The sequence below is a fragment of the Glycine max genome, chromosome 19 (genome assembly GCF_000004515.6).
Source record: "Glycine max cultivar Williams 82 chromosome 19, Glycine_max_v4.0, whole genome shotgun sequence".
In the NCBI taxonomy this organism is placed as follows: Eukaryota; Viridiplantae; Streptophyta; class Magnoliopsida; order Fabales; family Fabaceae; genus Glycine; species Glycine max.
Window position 1 is genome coordinate 51,109,448 of NC_038255.2, and position 13,965 is coordinate 51,123,412.

Genomic DNA, 13,965 nt, shown 5'->3' on the forward strand with positions numbered 1-13,965 from the left:
TCCTAATAGTATGATAGTATTAATTTGCTAACGTGGATATGCAAAAGGCATGTGGTCTTGGAACTTGGATGGTGAGTACTGAGTAGAGTATACTTTGAAGAGGGATGTCAGATAATTTATTTAGTATTGTGATTTGTAATAATTAGAAAAATGGAAAGACTACTAACTAGTGTATTGATGAATTAAATAATTTATGGCAGACAAATTATCTTATCTAATAGATGTAAAAAGAGGTATGGGCAGAGGCAAGAAAAAACAAGTCAGAAAATAAGGATGAAAAGTGAGGGTCAATGGTGATTAGCATGCATATATAAGTACGAGTATGTGCGACATTTGAAACAAACCCACACTCGCATGGGAATGTCGCTCACTTACCGGACCGATTCCTGGATTTCACCTGCTCCAATTATAAACTAGTGCTTTTTAGTACATGGACTCCATAACCACAATTGCGAGAGCTTGGCTGTAATGTACAAAATTCAGGATTCCAAACATATATATGACCAACCACAAATGTGAAACTAGTTCTATCTATATCCTTGATGGCTTCACGCCCAATTTGACTTTTTGCCTTCCCTTTTAGGCTTTAGCTAGCTAGATCGATTCAACCACTTAATCTTTCAACTAATTTATTTGCTCACAGCTAGGAGGCACTGGGCATTTTCTTCTGTCACATTAAACAACTAAGCCGACTACACTTTCGCAAAAACAAATTAAGGAAGGCACGTCAACGTCATAACGTTCCAGGCAAAGCTACAATACAACAACTAATTACAAACCAAGCAGTTACCCCGTACCAATGTTTTCCTAATGGGTAGAATAAAATACTCATAATTTTTTAAAAATTAATTAGCAGTAATTATAAAAAATGAAATTAAATAATACCCACCAGTAGTTTGTAATAGTTAAAGTAAGAAATATCCAATAAAAAAAAACTAAACTAAAATAAAATAATAAAACTACATATATTGAGGTTTGAGAATATTAACTCCACATCAAAAGGATATTATGAAGCTATAAAAGGAAAAAAAAGTCATTAAGAAATTTGGAGATAATTTAGCGACAACCTTTTTAAGGAAGAATAAAAACTGTAGAGAAATAAAAATAACTTATTAAAAAAGTTTTTTTTTAGCAAATTTTAGCACCTGCCCAACACATTGATTATTTCCTAAACAGTTTTTTTCTACGTACAAATCAGATAAAATTTGGAATGCTTAAACATGCTTTAATTACTCGTCTTTTCCCAACAGATAAAATGTTTTTTTCTCTTTAAATTACTCGTCTTTTCCCAACAAATTTTATCTGTCTCAAACATGCTTTAATTATCTATATGATTTTATGAAAATAATCCTAATACTAATTAATATAAAAAGTCAGTGCTACTCCAAGTTTTAGTACGAATGCTTAAAACTTTCGTTATATATAATTGAGAATTTAAATCATATAACTATGCACGTCTTTCATTAGCTTAATTTTTTTTAACAGGCCTTTCATTGGCTTAAAAAATAAGTTGTTTAGAATATAAAACTATAAAAGTCCTCGAGATGCAGGGGAAGAGACGAGTAATTTAAAGAATCAATTTTTCCAATTGAGAGATATAACTTTTTATTAGGCAAGCCATGTGGGATACGGAATCAACTAGATGCATGGGGTTTGGCAATCATACTTAGTAAAGTAAGTAACCTCAAACTTACTAATTCTGGAAAGGTAGGCACTTGGCACCGAAAAAAAAAAAGGTGTAAGAAGTCGTAGTAGTCACTTGTATCGTCCAAACGTGAACTTATGATAATTATAGTTCCATTTATTAAATCATTTCCACTTGTATATATCCACTTGCATATAGGCGCATGAAATATTGTCAAGCTATGGAGTGACAATAATATTATCTTGCGCGGGAAGTAAAGAGAAGAACACTTTTATTTATTTACTTTTATCCTTGAGGTGTTTTATATTCAAAAATTAGTTTACATTTGAATAATTTCGAATTTTGTCTGTGAATTAGTTTTTGAAGATAAAGTTCTTCTATTTGCAAAAAACTGAATATATATATTTAAAGAGACTTCACCACGAAGCAAGGTAGCATAAAGAAGAGAAACAACCCAGGAACATCATATATACCGAGCCGGTGCAATGAAAATCTATTTTCTGAAGCCTCGGTCGATCCATTTCACTTCATTTTTCTTTCATTAAATCCCCTATAATTTACTCCACATATCTGTAAGTTCCTCCTGACAACGAAAGACTAAAATTCCATCATGTTGGATGTTTTGTAATCCAAAACTCTATAATATAATGATATTGAACTATCTTTTAATATAATGTTGTTATTATTGTTCATCTCTATACTTATTCACATATTTATAGTTTGATCATTCATCTTTATATACTGTTTTAAGATGTAAATATTAGGAAATATTTGTATGCTAAGAACTTAGGAAGAACATCTAAAGTGAGTCATATCTAGGGATGAAGTGATCTTTTGTTAATCTGTTCATGTATTTTTGCTCTTAATGTAAATCATTTAATAATGAATCGCCAAGAGATTGGGACCGATATTAGGTGATTTAGGTTCTTTTACTCGATGGATATTGGTTAGAATAAAATAGAAGATATAGATAATAATCATATTAATGTTAAAAGAGAAAGATCAATAAAAGATTACATCAAGAAAGGTTCAGGTAAGAGAGCCCCCAACACGCTTCACACTCACCACCAATCATATATTCCAAGTGTTTATCTTCTCACCTTTTATGTTAATTTTTTGTTGTTAATTCTCAATTTATTTCTGTTAACACTGATTCTTATACGCAAAACTCTTTTTCATTCATTAATTGCTTAATCATTATATATATAACTTTGAGTACAAGGATAATCCCTTTGAAATTTGATATTCAATCTTACCGTTTTATATTATTTGTGCAACTTGATATGCTTGCCAAGAACACAATAATAGGTCCGGTCACTTCATAGGAACCTATAAGCTACTCTACCTCATGTTCAAGTTAAGTTAGATTTTTTCGAAAAATAAATTAAACCAATGTTGTGATTAAAACATATTTAGTTAAAAAAATATCAAACTTTAGGTCATTTAAAAAAAATATAAATAAATAATCGTCGTCGTCATCATCATCATTATTATTATTATTATATTAAATTTATTATAATATATTAAAATCTTACATTTATCTTTTTAAATGTTAAGTTGTTGATGTTGATCTACATATAGAATCAAGCTAAAGCTTATAATTAAGTTTAATTAAAATAAAATTATGTCTTATTTAGAAGTTCTACTGTAAAATATATTTTAAATAAATTATTATAAATATCATATTAAACCTTAAAAATATATTTATATCATACAAACAAGTTAAATTTGATTTTTATAAAGTCCAACATAAATATTTTTACACCTATCTTGATATTAAATGATCACAAAATAGGCCATTAAACAAGGTTGTAGTCAAAATTATATGTCAGTTAGGTTGGACCTATAAAAAAAATCTTTGTCAAGTAAATATGTCAAACTCATCGAGCCATGTAATTTTAATCAAGATCATATTCAAGTCTAACAAAGTCTAACTTAATCTGGTCTATTTTCACTCAACCCTCCAAATAGGATTGCGATTGGCAGTGCATAAAGATTTTACCTCTAATTTTCATTAGTTTGGTTGCAAAAGTATATAAAAAAACAAGGAATAGATAACACAGGCACACTGCTAATACATTTTTCTTCCTTGCGATTGGTTCCATTGGACTAATTACTAGGTAAGCGTACATGCACGCATTCACTAAAAGACTTCAAAATCATGACGTGAGTCGTGAATGTTTATCCGGCATGTGCGCAAGTGGCAAAGACAATGCTTCCAAAACATGATGATGATCAACTAATGTTTTAAAACACGGATGGGTCGTGAACCCGTGCCTATTTGGAGAAAATAAGGAGAAATCCATTAACTCGTGCCTATTTAGATGCTTGCACGAGTATGAATTAAGGAAGGATCGAAGGAATAACTAGAGTTAATTGTCAATTTATGTCATTCGGATTGTCCCATATTTCCATAGATATATTCTTGTTTTACACATAAGATTGAAAATAGGACAGACTCTATTAGGAGTTACGGTTTTACTTAGATAAGATCTCATCTGATTTAGCTTGTCTACTAAAAGGATTAAACTTAACCGCTTTTAAAAAATTTATTTGCTATTTAATAAAAAGGTCATACCATAGATCTTAAAAAAACTATTTAATTTAATAGACTTGCCTATATATATATATAATATTATATTATATATAATATATCATGTTATATTTTATAAACACAAATATAAAAATTTTAAAATATAAATCATCTTCTATATAACAAGTTGATAAAATATTTTTAATCACTATAAACTAAAATAAAAAGCATCGGTTAATTATCATTTGTATCATAAAATAGCAAAACAAATTGCATACTAATATAAGAGTGTATCAATTATAACAATAACTAAGTGTTAAAAATTTAAAACAAAACTCAATATAAATTAAATATTAATCTCGAAATGGACATTAGCAAAACATATAATATTAAATTTATCAATTAAAAATAAATAAATCTAACCAACAGACTTATCCAACCCATCAATGGTGAATATTGTTTGGACCAGCAAACAATTGGATTAAGTTGAATTAAACTCAAATCTATTTTTTTACAACGTAGTCAAACCCATGTAGGGTTGAACATAAGCCTAATCTAGAGAAGCAATGGTTCAGGGACCAGATTAGAAGGAGCCAAAAAATTAAATAAGTTTATACAGTGTGTGCAATGTTTTTTATATTATTTTATGTCGACATAAAATACTATAAGTTCGTATGTTTAAATATTTGAGAACTGGGATCAATCATATAATTAAGATGAAAAAAAAAAATTAACGAGAATGTAGTTTTGATATTTTTATTTTTGTCCATATATAATTTTGATTTATTTATTTTAAAATTGAAATATTTTGTTTCTCCATTTTATAAAATTAATGATTTTGGTCCCTTCATCTAAATCAATGTAATGGACGTTAAAAATTAAGGTTGACTGAACCTTTATTTTTATAAAGAACTCGATCAAGTGTATTCTAACTAGTTACTTGCTGCTTGCCTGGATTCAACTCTTCTTGATTCCAAAGAGGTTGCTGTTCAAATGTTGAGATCAAAACTGTTCACTTTCATCACTGCAAAATCTCAATCTCTCACACAGCAAGTTCACCAACCAGCTTCACCTCTCCAGTTTCTCAAACCTTTCGAACCGTACAACCTTGCCTTCTGGGTTCCAAAAAACTTACCAATGTCAACCACTTCCAATTGTAATATTAAAGGAAACGTAAAACCCATTTCCTCCCTCACCTCATTTTCCTTCTTGAACCTATAAAACAACACCTTGAGCAGCAGTTTCCCCTCTAATTTCCTTCCCCTGAACAACATCAGATTCTTGAACATCACCCTCAACAACTTAAAAGCATCCACCACAATAGACAGGTTCAAGAAATTTGGCAAATCAAAGTTCATTCATGCCGGGCACATGCAACTTCAACTACAACGCCAAAGCTTCGTTCAACTTCAACCTCTTTGTTCTCGTTGTAGAGAGAAAAATTTGAGCTTTGTTCCTCTTTTTTAAAATTAAAATACATTTTAGTTCATTAAAAAAACAGAATCATAAAAATCAACGTTAGTTTTTAAACAGTTCACACATTAATTTGGATGGAGAGACCAAAATTATATACTTGATAAAACAAAAAAATAAATGTTTTAATTTTAAAATAAAGGAATAAAAATTGTAAATTGATAAAAATAAGAAGATCATAATCATATTTTAATCAAATAAAAAAAAACATCCACAGTTATTTTTTTATCATAAAATACCTATCAAATTCAAAGGCAAATTTTATTATATAATTATAGGTCTAATTATATTAGATGGAAATGAATATTAGATTTTAAACTAACATGAGAAAAAAAATGAGAATAACATAAATCAAAATATTAAAATGAATGTATAATCATTAAAAAAAATACAATAGACTATATACGAAAAAAAAGATTAATATAAAATTCATTAATTAAAGAAAAGATGACAAAAAAACATCGGTTAAAAAAAGAGTCTGTGTGGGCTTTAATTTGTTTCTCTATATCTGACTTTTATTTATTTATTCGGGTCATTGGAGATTTGGAGTGGGAATTTTCCACCTGCCAACTCTTCTTATTCAGCGATGTGAAATAAACCATCCTCGTTTATATTATGACACACGCGTTTAGATTTCAAAGGAATTGAGCAATATCTCCGTGGTTAGATGAAATGAAAAATCAAAAGTTGTAAAATGTTTTTTTTTTTTTAATCAGTAGTTTTAAAATGTCTATAAATAGGAGAACAAGGTTTCCGGCTAACTTCTGTTTAATTCCACAACAATTCTCTGGTCTCAACTAGTATAACTGGCATTTTAATATTCTTCCCTTATTTCTTCTTTCCGTAAGGTTTTGCTTACTCTTCCATGTTGATTTTCATCGTATGATGTCAGATTCGGAGAAATTAGATATGAAAATGACATATTCACTTTTATATGCAAAGATGTATACTATAGTTTGGTCTTCCCCTGTCTTAAATTGAGATTATTGAAATTAATTAAACAAGTTAACTCGGTAACGCTATCAATGTTGGTTTACTTTTTTTTAATATTTTTGTTGTATGGCTTTAGGGCCCATTTCGTGGGCCTGGCGGAAAGACCCTTAGAGGAGCGCTTGAGTGGTTTTCTAATGGATCTAGCAGGAGGAGTTGGCACAATATACAACAAAATGTGGTTTCGTTGATCAAAATGCACAATTTAAAAGATATTTTCGTTATGTGTTTTTAATCAATGGAATCACCTGTCTGTCACGTATTTTTCAGAAATCACAAAGTTGAACAAAAATATATGGTAGGAGAGCAGAATACGGTGTGAGAATAATAGTGGCCGTTGTAAAATTGAAACAAGATTTCGTCAGACAATATATTTGTGAATTAATATTAAAGTAACATGTTGAAGTTTTAGAGGAACTGAAACGAGACCAATTTTTTTTTTTTTGGGTATAGGAAGCAAAGATAAAGACAAGTTATTCTATGATGATTTATGTCATTTATAATCAACTAGTATTTAGCTTCTACAATACACATGATAAATATTTATTTTATATAACTAAAAGTTATAATAAATAAATATTTTTAACATAAAAAACATATAAATTATATTTTAGATTATGATAAATAATCTATATTGTGATACAATCGCACAAAGTTATTTTAACTATCCATAATTTTCTCTAAAACATAGAAATTTAATTTAGAAATAGATAAAAAGAATATATTGAAAGATACAAGATGCTAAAAAAATTCTTAAAACCATTCTCATTAAAGAAAAGTCCTTGTTGAAGAATAATACCTAAAAACATTCTCAATCAAAATGACTATTTTAATTACATATAGAATTCGTTTGATTTGATAAAATGATAGTATATATTTTTATAATAATAATAATAATATATTGTCATTATAATTATTACATTTCTGTTTTATAATAATAATAATAAAATTATATTAACATAATTAATATAAACTTTATTAATATTCAAAAGGGTACTATAGTAAATTACATATATTACTTGTATCTATCCACCAAATAATATACAACAAAAAATTGTCTAGTAATTTAAAATATGTTATCTTTTGTTATTTTTTATGTGTATCAAATACACCCATAAAAGAGCAATCTTAAAAGTCATTCTAACATATGTAAAAAAAAAAAAAAAAGTCATTCTGACAATAACTAATGATTAATTAATAATGTAATTTTTTTACAATCACAATACATAAAATTTAAACTCTTATGATATACAGAAAGATAATAGACCAGTTTGTTTCGGATTAAAAAATTAATTCTGGCATAGAATAATCTAATAATTATTTTTTAGAGATTAAAAAAAGCATAAACTAAATTATGTTTTATTATAATCATTTTTTAGAAAATAAACACTTTATTTCATAATAAGTTATTAAAAATTGCTTCTGGTTTTAATCAATTTTTTTTTTTTTAAACTTCAGACTCTTTTGAAAAAATAAAATAAACATACAAAAAAAAATTTATAAATAGAAGTGGGGGTGGAGGGGGGGGGGGGGGGGGGGGGACAAACGGCTTGGATGTTGATTTTCTTATGGGAATTGATTGATTCCAAATGTATGTGATTAAACTAAATATGAAACGTATTCAGGAACATACCTTCTCGCAAGAGAATACAATTGGTCAAAAAATGTTTGTTTCCCGTCGACGCGGTGTGCCTAAAGCTGGTTTTGACTTGGTAGCAGATTCAGGTGGATGGGAGAAAATCTAGCTTGATAAATAAATACGGAGTAGTATGCTTTTCTTTTCTTTTAAAAACAAAACAAAACAGGTGGATGCTGACTGACTGCTCATAGTATTAATCAAATACGAGGCTGCTCATCCCGACCCGTTCCATTGCTAAGAAAGAAATAGAACATGGCCATTGCAAAGCAACTTATGGGTTTTTCCTCATTTGTTTCTGCTTCCTCCAAAGTGTTTCTGCACAACAAGCATGGCATCTTCTGGGTCAATCCTATCCTGCTTCCTTTGGAAAACACAAGGTTGAGGATGGGAGCAAAGTTTCCGGTGGCAGCTATCAGTGAGGATTTGATAAAGACCACACTGACAGTGCATGCAAAGAAACCATTGCAATTCAAGGTCAGAGCTGTGGTGACAGTGAGGAATAAGATCAAAGAGGATTTCAAAGAGACTATGTTGAAGCATTTGGATGCCATCAATGATAGCATCGGAACAAGAAATGTTGTGCTGGAGCTTATCAGCACCGAGATTGATCCAAGTAAGCCAGCCTTTCTAATTAATAATTTTCTTTTCCTAGCTAGCTAGCTAGGTGTCACAAATTGACCATTTCTTTCTTCCATCATTTTAATGAATTGGTTCTGCTACTTAGAAACGAAATCTCCAAAGAAGAGCAGCAAAGCAGCGCTAATGGACTGGTCGAAGAAATCCAATGTCAAAGCAGAGAGAGTTAATTATACAACTGAATTCATTGTGGACTCGAATTTTGGAGTCCCTGGAGCTATTACTGTGACAAACAAACACCAAAGAGAGTTCTTCTTGGAAAGTATAACCATCGAAGGGTTTGTCAGTGGAGCAGTTCATTTCCCCTGCAAGTCGTGGGTACAAGGAGAGAGGATATTCTTTTCTAACAAGGTAACTAACCGGTCATTTTCCAACTTGGAAAGGTCAAACAATTACTAGTTTAGTTGAACAGGCACTCCATTTTCTTTTTTTATTGACAAATTTCAAACTTTCAATTGTACTTGGCTGCTTTGTATTCTAGTTATTTTAAATCAAAGAAAAAGTCGTAAACAAGCAGCTATACCTGTGAAATGAGTTTTGAAATTTCTTATTGACTAATGCTGCGGTTAATTTAAGTTTACGTTTCAATCACCGACAACATAGACACCATCCAATTTAATACAACCACTTAGAAAAAGACGGTACTAATATTTTATTATATACAATTTTTGTCTTTTTTTTGTGTGTTAATTCTGGTTTTAACAAAAAAAATCTGAAATTATATTATGTACTGTATTATTTGATTTAATTTGTCAGACATATTTACCTGGTGATACACCTGCTGGGCTTAGAGTATTGAGGGAGAAGGAGCTGATAAATCTTAGAGGTGATGGGAAAGGAGTTAGAACATTATCTGATAGAATATATGATTTCGATACATACAACGATCTGGGAAATCCAGATGAAGGAGTTGAGCTTACCAGACCAACTCTCGGTGGATCCCAAAATCATCCATACCCAAGACGCTGTCGTACTGGCCGCGCCCCCACTGATACAGGTAACATTAACAACTCAATCACTAAGAACTGATTCTTGCATGTATAAAAAAATTGACCATTCACTTTATCATAAGTATATACTAATACAGTTCTTAAGGCATTGACTGTGCCAGGATTATTATTTTTTTCTAAATTACGCCTAAAATACTCTCTTTTTTTTAATAAAAAAAATTAATGGGTGAGGAGAGAATTGTTGAGTTTTACGTTATACAAGTTACTTGGCATATATAACACAGTAAATTGATGAGTGTTACAGATATGCATGCTGAGAGTCGTGTGGAGATGCCACTGCCTATGTACGTACCAAGAGACGAACAATTTGATGAGTCTAAGCTGAACACATTCGTAATCAAGAGGCTCAAGGCAGTGGTCCATAACTTGATCCCTGGTCTTAAGGCTAGTCTTTCTGCTAATAACCATGACTTCAACAGATTTTCAGACATTGACGACCTTTACAGTGATGGCCTGCCCTTGCAAGATGAAATTTTGAAGAAAATTCCATTGCTACAAGTGCTCACAAAGATACAAGAATGCAGCCAGGGACTTCTTAAGTATGACACTCCCAAGATTATTTCCAGTGAGTGTCCCCTTGTCTTGTTTTTCTAATTATTAGAATTTTGGCCTGAACTAATTTCACCTTCATAACTAAACCTCACTTATTTACCTCTTAGTTGTTAGATTTTAATTTTTGATCTCTTTGTTATATTAACTATTGGCGTGCCTTTATTTATGGAGTATAGAGATAAAAGATACATATGGCCAAAACTGCTATATATTGTGTAATTTAAGAAACTTTTTGCCTGTCTACCTATTATTTGGTGCAACTGGGCTTAAGGAGAATGTATTCTTTAATGTTACTGTTTTGACTTTGAAAGTATGAATTGAAGCATATATATAACTAGGTCCGTAAAAGGAGGACTTCCACATCACTGTCAACGGTTCCTAGCCAGATTAGATATAAGCTTCATGAGAATTCATCGATGATTATAATTAGTGTTTATTAGCATACGTGGGACTAATATATAATTATTTTTGCAACCAAGGTGTTGTATTTGCTTTTCTGGTTGATTAAACAAATGATCTCTTGTGTTTATCATGCAGAGGACAAGTTTGCCTGGCTGCGAGATGATGAATTTGCCCGGCAAGCAATAGCAGGAGTCAACCCCGTTAACATTGAGGGGCTTAAAGTTTTCCCACCGGTGAGCAAACTCGACCCGGAAATATATGGCCACCAAGATTCTGCACTCAAAGAAGAGCATATTCTGGGACAACTTAATGGCATGACCGTGCAACAGGTACGTACCCTCAAAATCCATAATTAAATGACTAAAAGCGTGTTGTTTCCGAATCCCATGAGTTCTCTTAAACAATCGGGCCCCTAGTACTAACTTTATTCCTTTGAATTTGTCAGGCAATAGTGGAAAATAAGCTGTTTATGGTAAATTACCACGATGTCTATGTTCCATTTCTTGACGGGATCAATGCCCTTGATGGGAGAAAATCCTATGCTACCCGCACCATATTTTTCTTGACACCACTTGGCACTCTCAAGCCTATTGCTATAGAACTTAGCCTCGGACCAAGTTCCGGATGGAAACGTGTAGTTACCCCTCCTGTGGATGCAACTACAAATTGGAAGTGGCAGCTTGCCAAAGCTCATGTGTGTGCCAATGATGCTGGGGTGCACCAACTTGTTAACCATTGGTAAGCGAACCATATAAAGTATTTAACTGCAAATTACATGCATGTTGTGGGATAAATTTTGGTAAATTAATTGTATACAGGTTACGCACACATGCCTGCATGGAACCATTTATATTGTCTGCTCATAGGCAATTAAGTGCAATGCATCCTGTTTTTAAGCTGTTGGATCCACACATGAGGTACACGTTAGACATCAATGCTTTAGCTCGCCAGAAACTGATCAATGCTGATGGAATCATTGAGTCTTGTTTTACTCCTGGGCGCTACTGCATGGAGATCAGTTGTGGAGCATACAAAAACGGGTGGAGCTTTGACATGGAGGGCCTCCCTGCAGATCTCATGCGCAGGGGAATGGCGGTACCAGACCCAACACAACCAAATGGTGTAAAGCTCCTAATTGAAGACTACCCTTATGCAACGGATGGACTTCTGATCTGGTCTGCAATTGAGAACTGGGTCCGCACCTATGTGAACCACTACTACCGCCATGCAAGCCTGATTTGCAATGACAAAGAGCTACAAGCTTGGTACTCTGAGTCAATCAATGTGGGTCATGCTGATCTTAGGCATCAAAGGTGCTGGCCCACATTGAATAACAGCGAGGATCTTGTGTCTATCCTTACCACCTTGATTTGGACGGTATCCGCACAACATGCAGCTATTAATTTTGGGCAGTACCCTTACGGAGGTTATGTGCCAAATCGTCCTCCCTTAATGAGAAGATTAATCCCATTTCCAGAGGATGAGGCAGAATATGCCAATTTCTTAGCAGATCCCCAAAAGTATTTCCTAAATGCGTTGCCCAGCGTGTTACAGGCTACAAAATATATGTCTATAGTTGACATACTCTCTACCCACTCATCTGACGAGGAGTATTTGGGAGAGCGCCGACACTCATCCATTTGGTCAGGTGACGCAGACATCACTGAGGCATTCTGTAGCTTCTCCGCAGAGATCAGACGGATAGAGAAGGAGATTGAGAGAAGGAACCTCGATCCATCACTCAGGAACCGTTGTGGCGCAGGGGTTTTACCTTACGAGTTACTTGCACCTACCTCTCGACCCGGCGTTACATGTAGAGGGATTCCTAATAGTGTGTCCACGTAAAGTAATGCTCAACCTCAATAGTTGCAAATAAATATGCCCATAACCAAAAGGTGCGTAAGATTTTAGGTTAGAACACTTGTGTAATCAAGGCATTAGACCTTAATTCACAGAAGAGAAAAAAAAAAAAAAACAAAACAAACAAATTGCACTGTGAATGTTTTTGTATCAATAATTCTGAACTTGGATGTGATAATCTATTGATTCCTATTTCATTTATTCTCTCTTAGGTCTTAACTAGAAGACATGCAAGGTAAAATAGTTTATCAGAATCTTAGGGAGCAGAACCTATTGGTGCTTGGGAAGCACTAGATAATTTTAATTGATTGTAAAAAAAAAGTCAATTTAAACTTTGGTCATTTAAATTTTAAAAAAATTATTTTGATTTTTTATTCTTTTAAAGGATTTTGTTTTAGTCATTTTTTTAATAAAAACATTAAATATGTTAATTGAAATAATGTCATTTAAAATTATACTATTTAATTCTTTAAGATTTTAAATTTTTTTTAATTCAGTCAATTAAGTTTTTAAATGATTTTATTTCCATCATTTAAGTTTTTAAATTTTCATATTAATACATTTAATTTCATATAAAAGGTCCAAAAATCACATTTAATGTAGATATTATTATAAACAATTGATTTTCCAAAAAAAACAACATTTGATAATCAAGGAGGCAAGGTTTTAGATGATGCCTCCCAAGGAGCTAAATTAGTTATCAGTCCCTCAGTCAAGCCAACAATCTTTGCACCACCAAAAAGTTCCTAAAACTTGCATAGATGCGAAAAGCAAACCAAGTTAGCACCTCTCATTAGGTGCCAACACTAAACTATGGTATTTAGGACGCTGCTTCCTGATCTGATGTCTAAAACGACCTCAGACCTATAAATATTTTTTTCTACATCATTTCTGTAAATACTTTTTTTTTTAAAAAAAAAACATCAGTACGGTCAAAATGCCACATTGATGAGTAAACATGAAATATCAAATGAGTGAAAAGTAGTAACTTAATAAATAAAAAATAGTTTAATTTAATTAAAAAATATATTTTAAATCCTTTTAAGAATATTCTTTTAACAATTATTTAAACATAAGAATAATGATATTGTAATAAGTAATTATTTTTCTAAATTTAAACGTTACAAAGCACGTATTTATTTATCTAGTTACCAAATACATTGATGAAGTCGATGAACGGGTAAAAGTTTATAAGACTATTTTTTATTTTTTATTATATTAATTA

At 31.6% G+C, this 13,965-nt stretch overlaps 1 protein-coding gene across 1 annotated transcript; it reads left to right on the top strand.

Annotated features, from left to right (window-relative positions):
- The first annotated feature begins 8,177 nt into the window (after nucleotides 1-8,177).
- LOC100811820 (linoleate 13S-lipoxygenase 3-1, chloroplastic) lies at nucleotides 8,178-12,937 on the top strand. The gene is made up of 7 exons (XM_003554752.5): nucleotides 8,178-8,893; nucleotides 9,005-9,267; nucleotides 9,673-9,913; nucleotides 10,171-10,491; nucleotides 11,016-11,209; nucleotides 11,326-11,618; nucleotides 11,699-12,937. The coding sequence occupies exons 1-7, from the start codon at nucleotides 8,533-8,535 to the stop codon at nucleotides 12,723-12,725; spliced, it is 2,700 nt and encodes an 899-aa protein (XP_003554800.1). The 5' UTR covers nucleotides 8,178-8,532; the 3' UTR covers nucleotides 12,726-12,937.
- Nucleotides 12,938-13,965: the final 1,028 nt, after the last annotated feature.

Coding starts and splice junctions, on each gene's coding strand:
- LOC100811820 (XM_003554752.5), top strand. CDS start 8,533: ATGGCCATTGCAAAGCAACTTATGGGTTTTTCCTCATTTGTTTCTGCT. Junction 9,914..10,170: donor CCGCGCCCCCACTGATACAG/GTAACATTAACA, acceptor TGAGTGTTACAG/ATATGCATGCTGAGAGTCGT. Junction 10,492..11,015: donor CACTCCCAAGATTATTTCCA/GTGAGTGTCCCC, acceptor TTTATCATGCAG/AGGACAAGTTTGCCTGGCTG.